This window comes from Magnolia sinica, chromosome 11, assembly GCF_029962835.1.
Source record: "Magnolia sinica isolate HGM2019 chromosome 11, MsV1, whole genome shotgun sequence".
NCBI classification, from domain to species: Eukaryota; Viridiplantae; Streptophyta; class Magnoliopsida; order Magnoliales; family Magnoliaceae; genus Magnolia; species Magnolia sinica.
This window is the reverse complement of record NC_080583.1, coordinates 66713355-66727480: the sequence shown is the minus strand read 5'-3', so window position 1 is coordinate 66727480 and position 14126 is coordinate 66713355. Positions and strand designations below refer to the sequence as shown.

Below are 14126 nucleotides of genomic sequence, written 5' to 3'. Positions count from 1 at the left end.
TTGAGCAAAAAGAGGAACTACCTGGTCAGAATAGTCATCTACCTGGATGACCTAGACATTAAAGTGGATGATGTAGTCTTTCAGTGACTCATCCTCCTTCTAGGTTACCATAAGGAGGTGGGTTGTTAGCTTCCTCATATCCTTGCTCCCGATGAATTGGGTGGCAAAAGCCCTACTAAGCTGGGCAAATGAGGCAGTGGATTTCAGCTTCAGATTCATATACCACTTCCAAGTTGCCCCGATTAGTGTTAGAGAGAACGCCTTACACATCACAGCTCCAGAAGCTTCGTGAAGCTCCATCCATACTCTGAATGATTCCAAGTGCTCGGCCGGATCTCCTAAACCAGAGTAAGGCGATATCCAGGGCATTTGAAACCTAGATGACAACTGAGCTTACATGATACCATCTACAAATGGTGGATTAGTTTGCTAGAGGAAGGCATCCACATATACCAGAGCCTTTGCTCGGTAAGCCTGCTGAATGTTACTGAGTTGGTCCTGAATCTCTCTAATTTTTGCCCCCCAAGATATTTCTCTTTCCGCTATAATTTTTGGGGCCTTCCCTCGAGCCTGTCATCTTTGGTCCAAAGTATGGCGTATGTCTGACTTGATGAGCTTGGTATTTGTTGGGGTCTGCATTGGGGCAATGAGGCTTCCCCCCAGCTCGGGCTTGCCCCTGGTGAGGCTCGGGGTGTGACTGCATTAGGTGGGACTACTCAGTCGTTGCTTCCACCTCTTCACGCTGGTTGGCTGAGGACATCTATTGTCTTTCTAGCAGCCTCATGATGCAGTCTAAGTTGCTGGTCAAGGCTCCCATCCAATTCTCGAGGGAGATGAGTCAGCTACCTCAGTTTTGAGACTTCTACACCACCATTTATGAAGGCAATTGGGACCACGGTAGTGACTAGGAGGTCCGATCCTCACTAGACAGAGTCTAGTGGGTAGATTCAAGTACAACCGAAGCTTTCCATTTTGTTTTTCCATCAAGGGAAAGACTGGTAGTGGTTTGAGTTAGAGATGATTAGAACTTGGTTTTGCTGTCGGTTTCCACAAACAATGTCAATCTGTTGTAGCTAGATTTTGGCCAGTAGATGCGATTGATCGTGGTGGTACGCCCACCAAGGGACTTGCAAGGGACAAGTGAAATATGGACAATGATGGTGCTAGTGATTGGCTGTGGACCCTTCGATGCCTATGTCAGGCTAGTTGATTTGATTGAAGGCTAGAGTTTGGGTTTTTCGCTTACCTTCATTTAATGGTAGCTGTATTTATAGGGTCCTTAGGTAGTTTTGAAACTGTCGTGTCTTAATGGGATATACTGGAGAGTCCTTATTTAGATGAGAAATTGCTCTCGAAAATATCGTCAAGCCCACCTCGATCAACATAATCTTCAGTCGATATTAGGTCAGACCCTCATCTTCTGAATCTGGGGCGTAATCCTCTTCGTGTTACTCGTACTGCCTTGGCGGTATTTGGTCGGGTCAGCTTAGATCTTGAGCTCCTTGCCTTACAGAGCCCCTTACTTGTGTTGAAGATTCTCCTAGTGAGATGATCCTTCCTCTATTGAGCTTTATCCTCGGATAGCTCAGCTCAGAAGCTCATCTCTGCATCAGGGGACTACTCATTCTGTCTCCGAGCCATGTGTTCCGATAGTTCGACTCGGAGACCCATCGATGGTCCTTCTGCCTGGACCTTTGGTTACTCTAGCTTGGAGCACTTTTCTCGTAGTTACATTGGTCGTTCTTCCTGTGTCAGGACCAGTTCAATTTTCCCCACAATAATTATAAATTAATTTACTTATGTGATGACATCAACTACATTAAGTGTAATGATAATATTACCTGCTTGGCTTATTTTACTGGTTAATATGGTAAAAATAACTATCTTACAGTATGAAATTGTAACATTACACGTTCTTTTACCTTTATCTTATTTTATTTATATTTAATTATCAAATTATGTAATACTTATTTGAACAAATATTATACAATAATAACGATGACTAATTTATGTTATGTTATCATGAAAATTGACAAAACAAACCGACCCTAAATTGCAATGAGAATCCTTTTAATGACTTCCTATATGATATATGATGGTCACCCGTACCATATCCTTTGCTGCTTTAGGGCTATAATTTCTCTACCATCTTTTTTTTTTTTTTTTCGGCATGCCTCATGAGATTGGGCATTAACATCCAAACCATCCAAATTAGGGACCTTATAGATGTTCCATAAAATGATAATGATCAAGTAATTCCAACCATCAAATTGATGGCACTCACATGGATGGTTGAGATCAAAATAGCGAGGGCACATGGGAAAAATCATATGGTCACTAAGATGTCTCTTTTTTTCTTTTTTCTTTTTTAAAATTCTTTTTCTCTTTTTCGTTTTTAAATTTTTTCTTTTTTTTTAAAATTTTAAAATTAAATGCACCATTTCAGATTGGGTCATTGATTCGGACGGACTCGATGGCAGCTAAATTATGACACATGGGGTGGGAGAGCCGCCACCGCTTTTAAAATGGTGGTGGACTGTCACAGGAAACTGATCCTGCACATATATCGATAGAAACTGTCCCCGCCAAACCCTTTCCACACGTTGGAAATAGACGAAAGTCAAGCGAAGACCATTATTAGTCTATCACTATTTTTTTAGTTCTCATTTAGCCCATTGTATACGTGTCGACACGCGAAAAATCAAATTTCAGGGTGGTGAAGCATAGAGTGTTCTTCTTGTGCTATAAATGGGGGTGGTCCATTAAGTAAAAATGGCCAGTTAGAAATAATACAAGGTTTTGGTAGAAGCTGAGTCAGCGTGACAGCTCCCATGCGATCTGCACCATCCATTGGGTTGTCCGCACCGTGAACATCATGTACGAAAAAGAAATCAGGGATGTTCATCTAGTGAGGCGCGCATGAAAGTTGAATTTTGGACGGTTGGTTTTGTTAACCGTTCAACATTACTTTTGATAGATAGCATGTTCTATTTACCATACATTATTTTGGCTCAATGGCAGTACAATACCTTATGAACAGCACATCTTCAAATATGTTATTTAGATTATTATTATTATTATTATTATTATTATTATTATTATTTTTAAAATCATTCTTAAGAAATGACTTTAAGTGAAAGATTACACGCATGAATTGAAGATGGATTGTTGTACATGTGGCGTGTTGCACTTGTTGGGCTGCTTAAAGATGATAAATGATGGCAATTGTTGTAAGTGGCATGTGGAGCACCTGAAAGATGAATTGTAACTTTGAATGCGTTCATTAGCACATGTGGGTTTTGGGCCCTTCTTTGTAATTCCTTCCAACCGGTACATTGATAAGTTAGTGACTAGGTCCGTAGTGAGACCCACCCGATGATAATATCCTGAGTATAGTAACACATGCCTTCAAAGAAAGTGCATTTCAAACCACAAAAAAAGAGCAATAATAATGATGCATGTATAGAAGACTGGCAAAACCCCTCCGAAATCCATATTTACAAGTAAATCATAACCCCAAAATATCCAATTTTGTGGCTCTACTATATTGAAATAAACTGAGCTGAACGTATAGAGGGCTTGATCACATGTCCCCACAAATCAAGAGGAACATCTGATCACCTACTTGGTGGGCCATCCAAATAGGCCCGATCATAAACATTGCTGCATGCTTCCCCATCATGTACTTCCGTGATCCATGATCATGATGTCGATCACCTCCAACAAGGATTGAAAATAATAATTTAAAAAAACTGCTGGGAAAGGTATAGCCATCATGATCAACGTCCGTGATCTACGCCAAATACTCTATTGCATGGCCTGCGTATAAGATATCCAAACTCAAAACATGAGATAAGACATGCTATTGCAAATAACAGCCCACGTTCCCAGATTGCAAAATATTACGATTATCACCAAGTTTCAACACAAGACCTCTCGTGGTGGGGTGTGACTTGTGAGTGCGTGTAAATAAATATAATAAAATAAAAGCTTTACCAAAATTCTTCACATACTAGGTTTTTTTTTCGGAGTTAGCTTGTTAGTACACACAAGTGTCAGTACACACACTCCATGTTAGCCACCCCCGCTAGGGATCGATACCAAGACCTCAAGTGTTGAAACGGGGTATCTCCACTCAGTCTGCCGGTTGAGCTATGGATCTGGGTGTAAATTCTTCACGTACTAGTGTTTTTGCGCTATCTTCTAGATTGAAGACATGTGTCCCCACTCGGGGGCCCACATACTGAGATGGTCCCATGTTTTCAACCGTACATATTTTCATTACTAATGTATGAACCATTGAAAAGATCTTATTTTTATTGTTTCCAGTTCATCTACACATAGTGATGGTCGGGATCATCCATTGAGGGTAAGATTCCTATGCGAACTCAGACAACATAGCATCCTGAAAATGGACGGTTCCGATCATCGGAGAATGTGGGGCACAATCGGGCCACACATGCCAGAGACCCAACTCGCAACGAGGCAAAACAAGTTACGTGGCAGAGCCCGGGCAGGGACCAAGTGCAGGACGCGGATTAGCTACTGACTGTTTGATTAGCGAGAATCGCTACTTAAGTGACGTCACCAAGTTATGTGAGACCCATCATGATGTATGTGTTGTATCCACACCGTCCATCCATTCAGTGATATAAATTTAGGATATGAGCCAAATAACAAATCAGATCCAAAGCTCGGGTGGACCCCACCATAGAAAACAGTGGAGAGAGTGCCATCCACCCTTAAAAATTTCTAAGGCCACAAAAGTTTTCGATCAAGCTGAAATTTGTGTTTTGCCTTCTTTCATGTCTGTCTTAACTTATGAACACGTTGGATCTCAGATAAACATCATATTAGACCTTAGGAAGGTTTCAACGGTAGGCATCACTCTTCCCACTGTTTTCTGTGGTGGGGTCCACTCCAGATTTGGATCTGATTCATTCTTTGTCCCATGCCTTAAAATGATATCTCCAAATGGATGGATGGTGTGGATACAACACATATATCATGGTGGGTCCCACAAAACTTGGTGACGTCACTTGATAGCGAGTCTCGCTACTCAACCGGTCAGTATCTAATCCGCTCCTCCAAGTGCAAGGGAAGTGCTAGGGACATTAAATTCGCACAAGAGACTTGAGAGACCCTGGCCGTCCATCAAGTGGGACACCATGAACGTCAGCTAGCGAAAAATAAAAAGATCAGGCCAGCTCGGGAATAACGTGGTCCAAATAACTAAAAGGGCAATCCATGCTCAGGAAAAAAAAAAAAAAAAAACACCAATAGCATTTTCTTTTCTTTTTTTTTTAAAAATTTTTTTTAATGGCATATTTCCAATCCATCCGTACGACCCATCTGATAAGTGGACCTTCATGGTTTCAAGTTGGTACCCACTTGATGAGCGGCCAGGATACTGCACAGAACGCAAGCAAATCTCCTCTTCGATCTCTCCATGGGAGAAGATGAACGGCTGATGAAAATTTGAACAACCATGGAAAGCTTTGTATATAATTAGAAAATCTAAACAAGGGGTATATAAAGAAAATAATAACAAATTGGAAATTGCCAAAATGGTATGTAAGAACAATAAAGATAAAGTTATTTTAATTACTGAGGGCATATCTTGACAATGTGGAAAACAAATCAGGATAAGGTGGGCCATGAGCACTAATCCTGCAACCCAAAAGAAAAAAAATAAATATTACAACGAGATGGTAGCGAATGGTAGAAATGAAACTGCTATTTTCCAGCTTCTTTAGCGCCTACATTCCTTTTTCAACCTGTGACATGATATAGTCCAAGGGTAGTAGGAAAAAGAGCCATTAAACTGGCATGTCACAGCCCAATGCTTCCCCAAGCATATAGATTGTGTGGCACTCATCTCACGGTACTTACCACCAAGGAAGAGAGATGCAAGTAATATTGACGAACACCTTGATTTACACTAGAGCTCTCAAAGTTACAACTTTTCTTAGATGCTTTACAAATGAGGTCCTAGGAGAGTTTAAAATCTAGACATACGTGGTTAGGATAGTATCATGTAGCACTTATCCAACAGTCGAGAATTCTCTAAAACATTTCTAAAGTATTCCATACTTCACCACACAAGACCCTACTGGACTTCTGTAAGAACTTCTAAAGACTTCTATACAGCTCTACACAATTCTAGACATCTCTGGACAACACTAAAACTTTCTACAATTCTCGTTCTATCATTCTCTACAACTCTAACGTTCTCCAGGCTTACGTACAAAACCTCTTCATAGCATAAGATAAGCATAAATTTGGATAAGTCCATGACATAGGCCCATGGGAAAGATCAGTCCATGAGTCATGACATAGTAATGATGGCAACAATGATAACGATGACGACAACACACATTTTTCCTACAATTAGTACTGCTTTTGTTTTCTAATGTAGTATGAGTGGCGGACAACTTCATGGAGTGTCAAGATCGATGGAAATCGTGCTGATTAATTTGGAGCAAAAGAAGCCTGAACATGCATTATAACTTCTGAGAGCCAGAACTTTGCGCTAGTGATTGGATTCACATGAATAACATGTCATCAGAAAGCCATCAATATTGAGCCCTCTGATATGCCAAACCCCAAGTGGATTTCTCAAAAAAGTCCCTTTTCAGGGGTCAAAGTTCCATCTTTGCTCACTATATTAAGTTCCATAATTCTTATTTTTATTAATTTTAGGGTTTAGAGAGTCACGTCTTGTCTCAAGTCTTTGTTTGGACTAGTTAGGAGTGGCTAGTGAGCTTGAGTCACTTTAGGTGTCTTGACTACTTTTAGTAGCTTTACTATTTCCGGAAATTTTTCTTTTTTTTACTCGTACAAACAAATCAATACATTGTAAACAACAAATTCATCTCTCTCCCTTTCTGAGATTTTTCTTTGTAGATACAAGGATTATCTTCCTTTCTTTTTTCCACTGCACCTGCTGCATTACTTTCACTTGCTAGCTAAGGTAATGCAAGCAGTGTATACATTGATCTTTCAATACACTCCTAAGATTGAATTACTCGACTCAAAGCTCAAATTTGTCAACTCAATTAGAACAAATTTTGGACCTGAGTCGCAAAAAACTTGTATACAAGAATGACTCGGTCTTGACCTGACAAGCTTTTCAAGTCGGTACCTAATTCTTCCGGTCAACTCAAGCCAGTGAATCCCCTAGTCATCTACTTCTTCATATAGAGCTAAAATGAAACGGTAGAGTTTCAATCTCCCAGACTCGACTAAAGAAACAAGCATTTGTAGCTAGCAACCCATTGGTTGTTAAAACCTCTATTTTACCTGTTTTATGTAGTATTTATTACTATTTACTACCTTAAATATTTTCAATTTGTTTAATGCTAGTGGACACCTCCATGGGGAGATGAGCGTGTCCCCAGAACTTCTAATTGAAACAGGAGATGGCTGATCATTGATCCGGGCGTCCATTCAATGCATTACTGGGGCAGGCCATGGTGCAAACATAATGCCAATGGTGGAGCCCAAAATCGAATGGTCGCAATTATTTAGCCAAAATACTTTTTTGGAATCATAAGCAATGAACGATGGAGCCTGTTCAATAGATGTTTCAATATAATGATTTAACCAATTTTGATTTTTTTTTTTTTTTTTTCCTTACCCTTGAGTGTATGTTTTCCATGCAATTAATCAGATGGTTGGGATAGCCGATTGGTGCAACGTTGCACCATAGTCTGCCTCTAGTAGTATGAATGAATTAACGGTTCAAATCAACAATTGGCAATCCCACATGTGAAATAAAAATTCATGCCCCTGGAAGTGGTAACCATTCATGTCACGTTGACTCAAGGACTCATCTGATCAGTCTTTTCTTGACTTGACTCGGCTATTTAATAATTAAATTAATTAATTTTAGTAGCTGTTGTAATCCTTAAAATGTATAATAATAGACAAGTAGAAGCTCATGGCACTTGGTTGAGGGCTATGCTCTCTCTAGTAGAGGTTGGAGTCTCGAGTCAGCTAAGTTTTGAGTCGAGTCAGCAAGTTTTAGAAGTTTGTATACTTGAGCATAGGGAGAAGCAAAGATTACCAAGAAAATGGTCTGTCTATAAAAACCATCTTCTGCTCCCCTCATCTGCTGCGCATTCCGGCAGGCACCATATCATCCAGTAGTCCTTCATCGGTTGGAAGCTGCTGTGATGCCTGTGATCTTGCATGCCCCGCTGCTTCAATTGGGGGCCAGTGTAGTGGCCCAGCGCTCTGTTGAGTGCCCACCGAATGGAATTGCAGCGACGGGTAGTGTAGCTGCAGGGTTGAAGAGGCCAGCCGTTCGGCAGCCTCATGAGCAATGGCGCCCCCACGGGAGAAGCTGACAGTGTGGTGGCAGTGCTGGCCTTCGTATGTGGTGATGACAATGGTGGGGTCTTCAGAGGAGCGTTCCACTCTTTTCTTTACCGAGCATTTGCTGTTGGTACAACGATAGTAGCTCCTGCAGAATAGATGGATGAGATTCCATTCTTTGGGTTTGAATAGATCTAGTTTTTGCTCACATTCTCCCTTCTTTCTCCTTTTCTTGCCTCTTGCATTTCTGATTTAAGAGGTAATTGAGAATGGTTGAACGCCAATTTGCATTTGGTAGCACCTAAATATTGCATGACATCAACAAACACATATCATGAAATATTACAATACTTGGTGCAACCAAACACTTTCAAAACAATTTCTTTTCACGTTACTCACAGCGCAATCCAAACAGGCACACACTGGAGAGATTTAGGCCATTCATAATATGTGGCTTGCAATTGAGGATTTATACATCAGAAAGCTATACTGATTGGTTGATCCTCACCATTCAGATTGGTGACATACTAAATAGGGGTAGAAGCTCAAGAAGTAAAATTTAAGCAGCTGTCCTACACTCAAGAAAAGTCTTCGATACTGAGAGTTAGTAACTGTCCAATCAGTGTAACTTTTGAGCCAAGGACCATCCATTGCCCCAACTAATGTACGGTCTGGATCTTAAGTGTACCATGTTTGTAGGCTCTGAAGTTGGCACCGAACTCGGTTGAATTTTTATTTCAAAAGATAAGAGAAAAGCTAAATAAAATAAAAGAAAAAGAAAAAGACAAAAAAGAAAAGTAGATTTAAAAATAAAATAGAATTGAACTTTATTTGCTTGATAAATAAATTCAAAAAATGTTCACAAGAAAAAATGTATTGAAGTGAATTTGCTCCCGGTGGTTTGGCAAAAATATAAAGGCAAGAAATGGATATATAAGATAATTACTAAGAACGAGTCCAGTGGGCTATGCATGGGTACTATTTGGCATCCACATTACCTATCTGGACCATTCAATGGGTCCGGTCGCTCTTCTTCTGCCACACTACGAAAATCACAGTACCAGTATGGTCAAGTTACCTTTTAGGATGGATCTCGTCTGTCCATGTTTACATGCCACTTAATCAACGATTTTGATTGTCCAATTAGGATGATTTTTTTATTTTTTATTTTTTTTATTAAAGCCAGCCTATAAAGGGGGGTTTGGGCCAAATGGACGGTCTATATTGACGATGCAGATTGTCCACAAGATTTTCCATAACCATGGCCCCGTGAATTTTGTGTGTGAGAATAACACAATATTAGATTATAAGAAAAATAAAGAAATCAAATCATTCTTATTTTTCTTTGGAAGTACTTCTGCTCATTTCTTTAGCTCTTTTAGTAGGTAACCAGGGCTGGAAGCTGAGACCCCAAAACATAGGTTGGCTACCATTAGGCGACCCAATTTTTCTAATTCAAGACAAGCATTTGATAAATCACTTTTCAAAAACATGGTTACCAAAGAATTACTTCTTCCCCAAAGAAGAATTTATATTATGACTGTCGCCAACCCATGGGAATTTGGACTCAAATTCATGCAAAATGAGTTGCTTAAAGTTTTAAAATGAACAAGTAAAAAAAGGAAAAAAAAAAAAAAAAGAAGAAGAAGAAAAAAGTAAACTTCCAAAGGCTTAAAATTCAATCATGGGATAAAACACGAAATGCCCCATCATATCAAATGGAAGAATTTTCAGCCGAACCTTGGGAATGGACTGTTTTTTACTGCTTTCTGTCCATACTTTCGCCACCTATAGCCATCTTCCAGATGATCGACTTCACTCTTAGTCATGAAAGCAAACCGTGGCAGGCGGCTTCGCTTTTGCCCTTTCTTCCGGCTTTTAATCCTACACACAACATTTTACCTACATATATCAAATAAAAAACATAAATTTGATAAATGAAAAATACAATTAAACACATGAAAGCTCAATGAATAGCCCCAAAGGTAAATGAACTTGAAATTGATTGAAAATTTGATGTGGGTTGTGCCAATCTTTGTTGACTAACAAAATCAGACTAAAATAAAAAACACTACCACTTCCCTATAGAGATTTATGTTAATTTATACACAATAGCTCATATTGCAATGGACAATGCTTTCCTTTATCCGAAAAATGAAAAAAAGTAAAAAAAGAAAAAAAAGAGGCTGCTGCAGTAAAAATTATCACTACATTGCAGATACTCGCACAACAATTAAATAGATTAGAACCCAATATTGCCAGTAACAATCAACAAACAGTCCCAATAAACATCGCCCTTGTTGCAACAGATACAATACTAAGAAAAGAACGGAAGCATCATCTTCAGTAAGAAATAAATGTTACAAAATGACAAATGCAATAAAAATATAAGAATACAAAAAACCCAAAATCCATTTTCAGCAGAATATGGCACAGAAAGAAACATATAAAGAAGAAAAACACTATAAAGAATCATAAAAACAAACATATCAATAATGTACGTTTAAAAACAAGTTTCAAAATCCCATATTGCTATATATAAATAATTAAGAAAAGAAAATCCTCAACCCTGTGGAGTGAAGTAATGCAGGAAAAAATCCAAATCGTAGAGATGTTTTAAGAAATGCCCAGCCAATAAAAAAACCCACAAAAGAAAAACGATAAAAAAAAAATAATAATAATAATTCAGAAATTTACTGACTATCATCATCTGAGGACATGGCAAATGCATGAGAAAGAAATTTCTCAAAGACAACATTGCAATTACAAAAATAAAAAAAGTAAAAGATCTTCAAACAACTGTATTCAACTTTAATAAAAATAAAATTAAAAAAGAAAAGAAAACCAACAAAGTTTATATGAATGCAAGAAATATTAGCCCAAATTTCTTACTGACAGACAAATGCAGAAAGTAGCAAATACCATGAAAATGGGTAATTTTCACCTACAACTCATTGCATGGTATGCATGGCAACTTACCATGCAATGTATCACAGCTACAAACGTACCAATGACCTTACTAACTAATATCATATCACCATCAATGTTCAAAACAATACAATATTGTATCGTATCAAATCAAAATTTTATTTATTGGGTAATATTGAAACATGATTAACACATCCGATTCATATGTTATAAGTATAAAATTTAAAAAAAAAAAGAAAAAAGATCAGATGCACTTATGATACAGCCATTTTTTAAGACTGTCACGTTATATCCTATTGTATCCTACCCGTACAAAGGTGGGCCAAACAGTGCTACTACCTGGAAGAAAATTTAGGCCGATCCACTCATTGGGTGGGGACCCAAGAACACAAAGTCATACCATCGGCTGTCCATTGAAATTGACTTTGTTTCCCACTGTATTCGTGGACCGGCTTGAATTTCATATCAGGCGATCATCATGGTGTGGTCCACGTTTTATACGGATAGGATATTCTAAAATCCGACACGTTAGGGAGAATGGCTGTATCATTAGGTGCAACTTATGGTATTTCCAATAAATAAATAAATGCATAAAAAAGAGACTAATGGCCCATGCAATATCTATAATATTACAAGATTGCCACTAACCGACTTGTGATCTTTCTAAATGACGAAAGTAACCCTGAACTTCGTTTTCCATTTTAGATTCTTTTTCTTTTTCAAAATTGCGTAATTTTCGGATTATTGTAATTTTTATAGTTTCAGTTTCCGCAATTTACCCTCGACGAAGGGTTTATTACAAATTTGCCATGGAAGCAAAATCCTCTTTATTACGAAATTGCCATCAGGACAGGAAGAGCGTATCCCGAAATCGGGATTTACCAGAAAAAAAACCACTCACGGTTTCTCGGACGGTGGTTTCCCGTCAGATCCCGGCGGTTTTCCCGGCGCCTCCTCGCTCGAGCTTGACGACACCGACGGATTCGCGTCGCCGGATCTCTCCACCGATGGCGTCGCCACCGCCGGAAAACCGGCCAAGCCCGTGTTTCCCGGCACCCCGAAGCTTCCCACCGGATCGGAACCCTCCTCCAGATCGAGCGGTGGAAAACTGCTGCCGTTCTCGCAATCCCGGCTTTCGATCTTCTGCGGCAGATTCCATCCGAATTCGCTAAGGATGCTGCTCTCCCGATCGTCAAAGAAGTAGCCGGAGGAGCTGCCTGCGTCGGAGAACGACCACGAGGAGTCACCGGAGAAGTTCGCTCCCGATCTGGATTTCTTGTCGTCGTCCATCGCCGGGAATCTGACGACCTCGATCCTATGGAGTTTGAGAGAGATCGAGTTCTAGGTTTTCCGGCGGTTGCGTCAGGAAAGAAACATAATTCCGGCGAGGAGAAGAAAAGGTAGGAAATGCTAGGGTTTTGGATTTCTTCGCTTATAAGCGACGGAAGCGGAGTTTATAGCAGGCTCGAGAATTCCCATGACGTTTGCGTCAGAATCCGGCGTTCGAATTGCCAACGGCGAGCGTGTGTCAGATTCTCGGCAGAGAGAGAGAGATAGATTTGAAAAAGAGGGGTTTCGAAGTCTCGTCAATGGAAGAAACGGAAAAAAAAAAAGAAAAAGGTGAGTGAGAAAAATCGCCGTCAACTCCTCTCCCTCGTACGGACATGAGGCGATCTCAGGGTATCCAGTACTTCACAGCGTGCCTTACGCTTCCCTTCTCCGCCCTTTCTTCCAGCCATATGTTCACACGTGTAGGACATCCAATCCGTTAAAAGGATCGGTCCCATGATGAAGATCATCCATCTTGAAATCGGGATGGTTTCACCATTTTTTTGGCCAGAGATTTTTCATCCATGTATGGTTATCGATATAATGTAGGATACAGTTTTGGCCCACCTGATGATTGGATTGATTGATTTTATGGGTAAGTGGTCTACATACACTAAATATCGTCGTATTGGACGGTTCGGATGGGTTATATACCTAAATCTTTCTTGAGTAAAGAGGAGAGGTGCAGTTGGATATGGTACTGAACGTAGTACCTGTACATTTCTCGGGATAAGAGAAACTGTAAGGAAAATCACTATGATTGATTATTCGCGCGAGTAGGAGTTTCTTTACTACACCCCCGCACGTTTGCCAATGTTTCCCCGTGTGTGACGGATTGAGACCGTCAATCGCGTAGCGCCCTGCTGCTGATATGGATCGAATTCGGTTCTTTTTGTCGTTTGGTGAGAGATACTCGTTCAGAAGATGGACGGTTTCCCATAATCGACTCTCATTGTGGCCCACCTAGTGGCAAGACAGTACTGATTTTGGGCTCAGGCATACGAGGTCCTCCTGATAACCGGATAGAGCTTGAGTCTTTCTCTACCACTCATTGGTGGGAGGGCGTTGATGAAAGGCGTGGATATCTCACGCGCAGGGCAGAGTAGCATTTGAAATTCTGCTCCGTCAGTGGCAATGGATCGAGGCGCCAGTTTCATGTGTTAGTTTTACACTATTTATAAAATGGCGGTGACTCCTCAACCGTTCACACGTCGTAGTTGCTACGTCGTCCATCATGTCCAAATCGGTGACCCAGGCGTGTGTGGCCAGAGCATAACAGAAAAACTGCACAGAAAAGTAAAGATAGCATTATCCTGAGCAACTGCTATTTTAACGTCGACCATCCATTTAACAGATATTAATTGAATGGTTAGGATTTCGTGGTCTGTATGATTTTAAGGATATGCTCCATTTTTTAGTATTACAGCTTTAACGGTATGGATAGTCGTTGTACATCGATCTGATGAGAGGACTCAAGGCCATTTTAAAATGGTGGCAGCCCCCATAGATTGAGGTAGCGAAGGCAACCCGCGGAGGAAGGACCTACAGGT

The 14126-nt window shown here is 40.0% G+C and overlaps 1 protein-coding gene across 3 annotated transcripts; it reads right to left on the bottom strand.

Moving 5' to 3' along the window:
• Nucleotides 1–3440: 3440 nt before the first annotated feature.
• LOC131219265 (probable WRKY transcription factor 57) lies at nucleotides 3441–13139 on the bottom strand. Of its 3 annotated transcripts, none has more exons than XM_058214319.1 (4): nucleotides 12149–13138; nucleotides 10060–10203; nucleotides 8069–8566; nucleotides 3441–3819 (listed from the first exon to the last, which is right to left on the bottom strand). In XM_058214319.1, the coding sequence occupies exons 1-3, from the start codon at nucleotides 12535–12537 to the stop codon at nucleotides 8110–8112; spliced, it is 990 nt and encodes a 329-aa protein (XP_058070302.1). In that variant the 5' UTR covers nucleotides 12538–13138; the 3' UTR covers nucleotides 3441–3819; nucleotides 8069–8109. The 3 variants fall into 3 exon arrangements, with proteins under 3 accessions (XP_058070302.1, XP_058070304.1, XP_058070303.1); XM_058214321.1 differs by having other exon boundaries at nucleotides 8069–8467; nucleotides 12149–13111; XM_058214320.1 differs by lacking the exon at nucleotides 3441–3819 and adding an exon at nucleotides 5574–5670 and having other exon boundaries at nucleotides 12149–13139.
• Nucleotides 13140–14126: the final 987 nt, after the last annotated feature.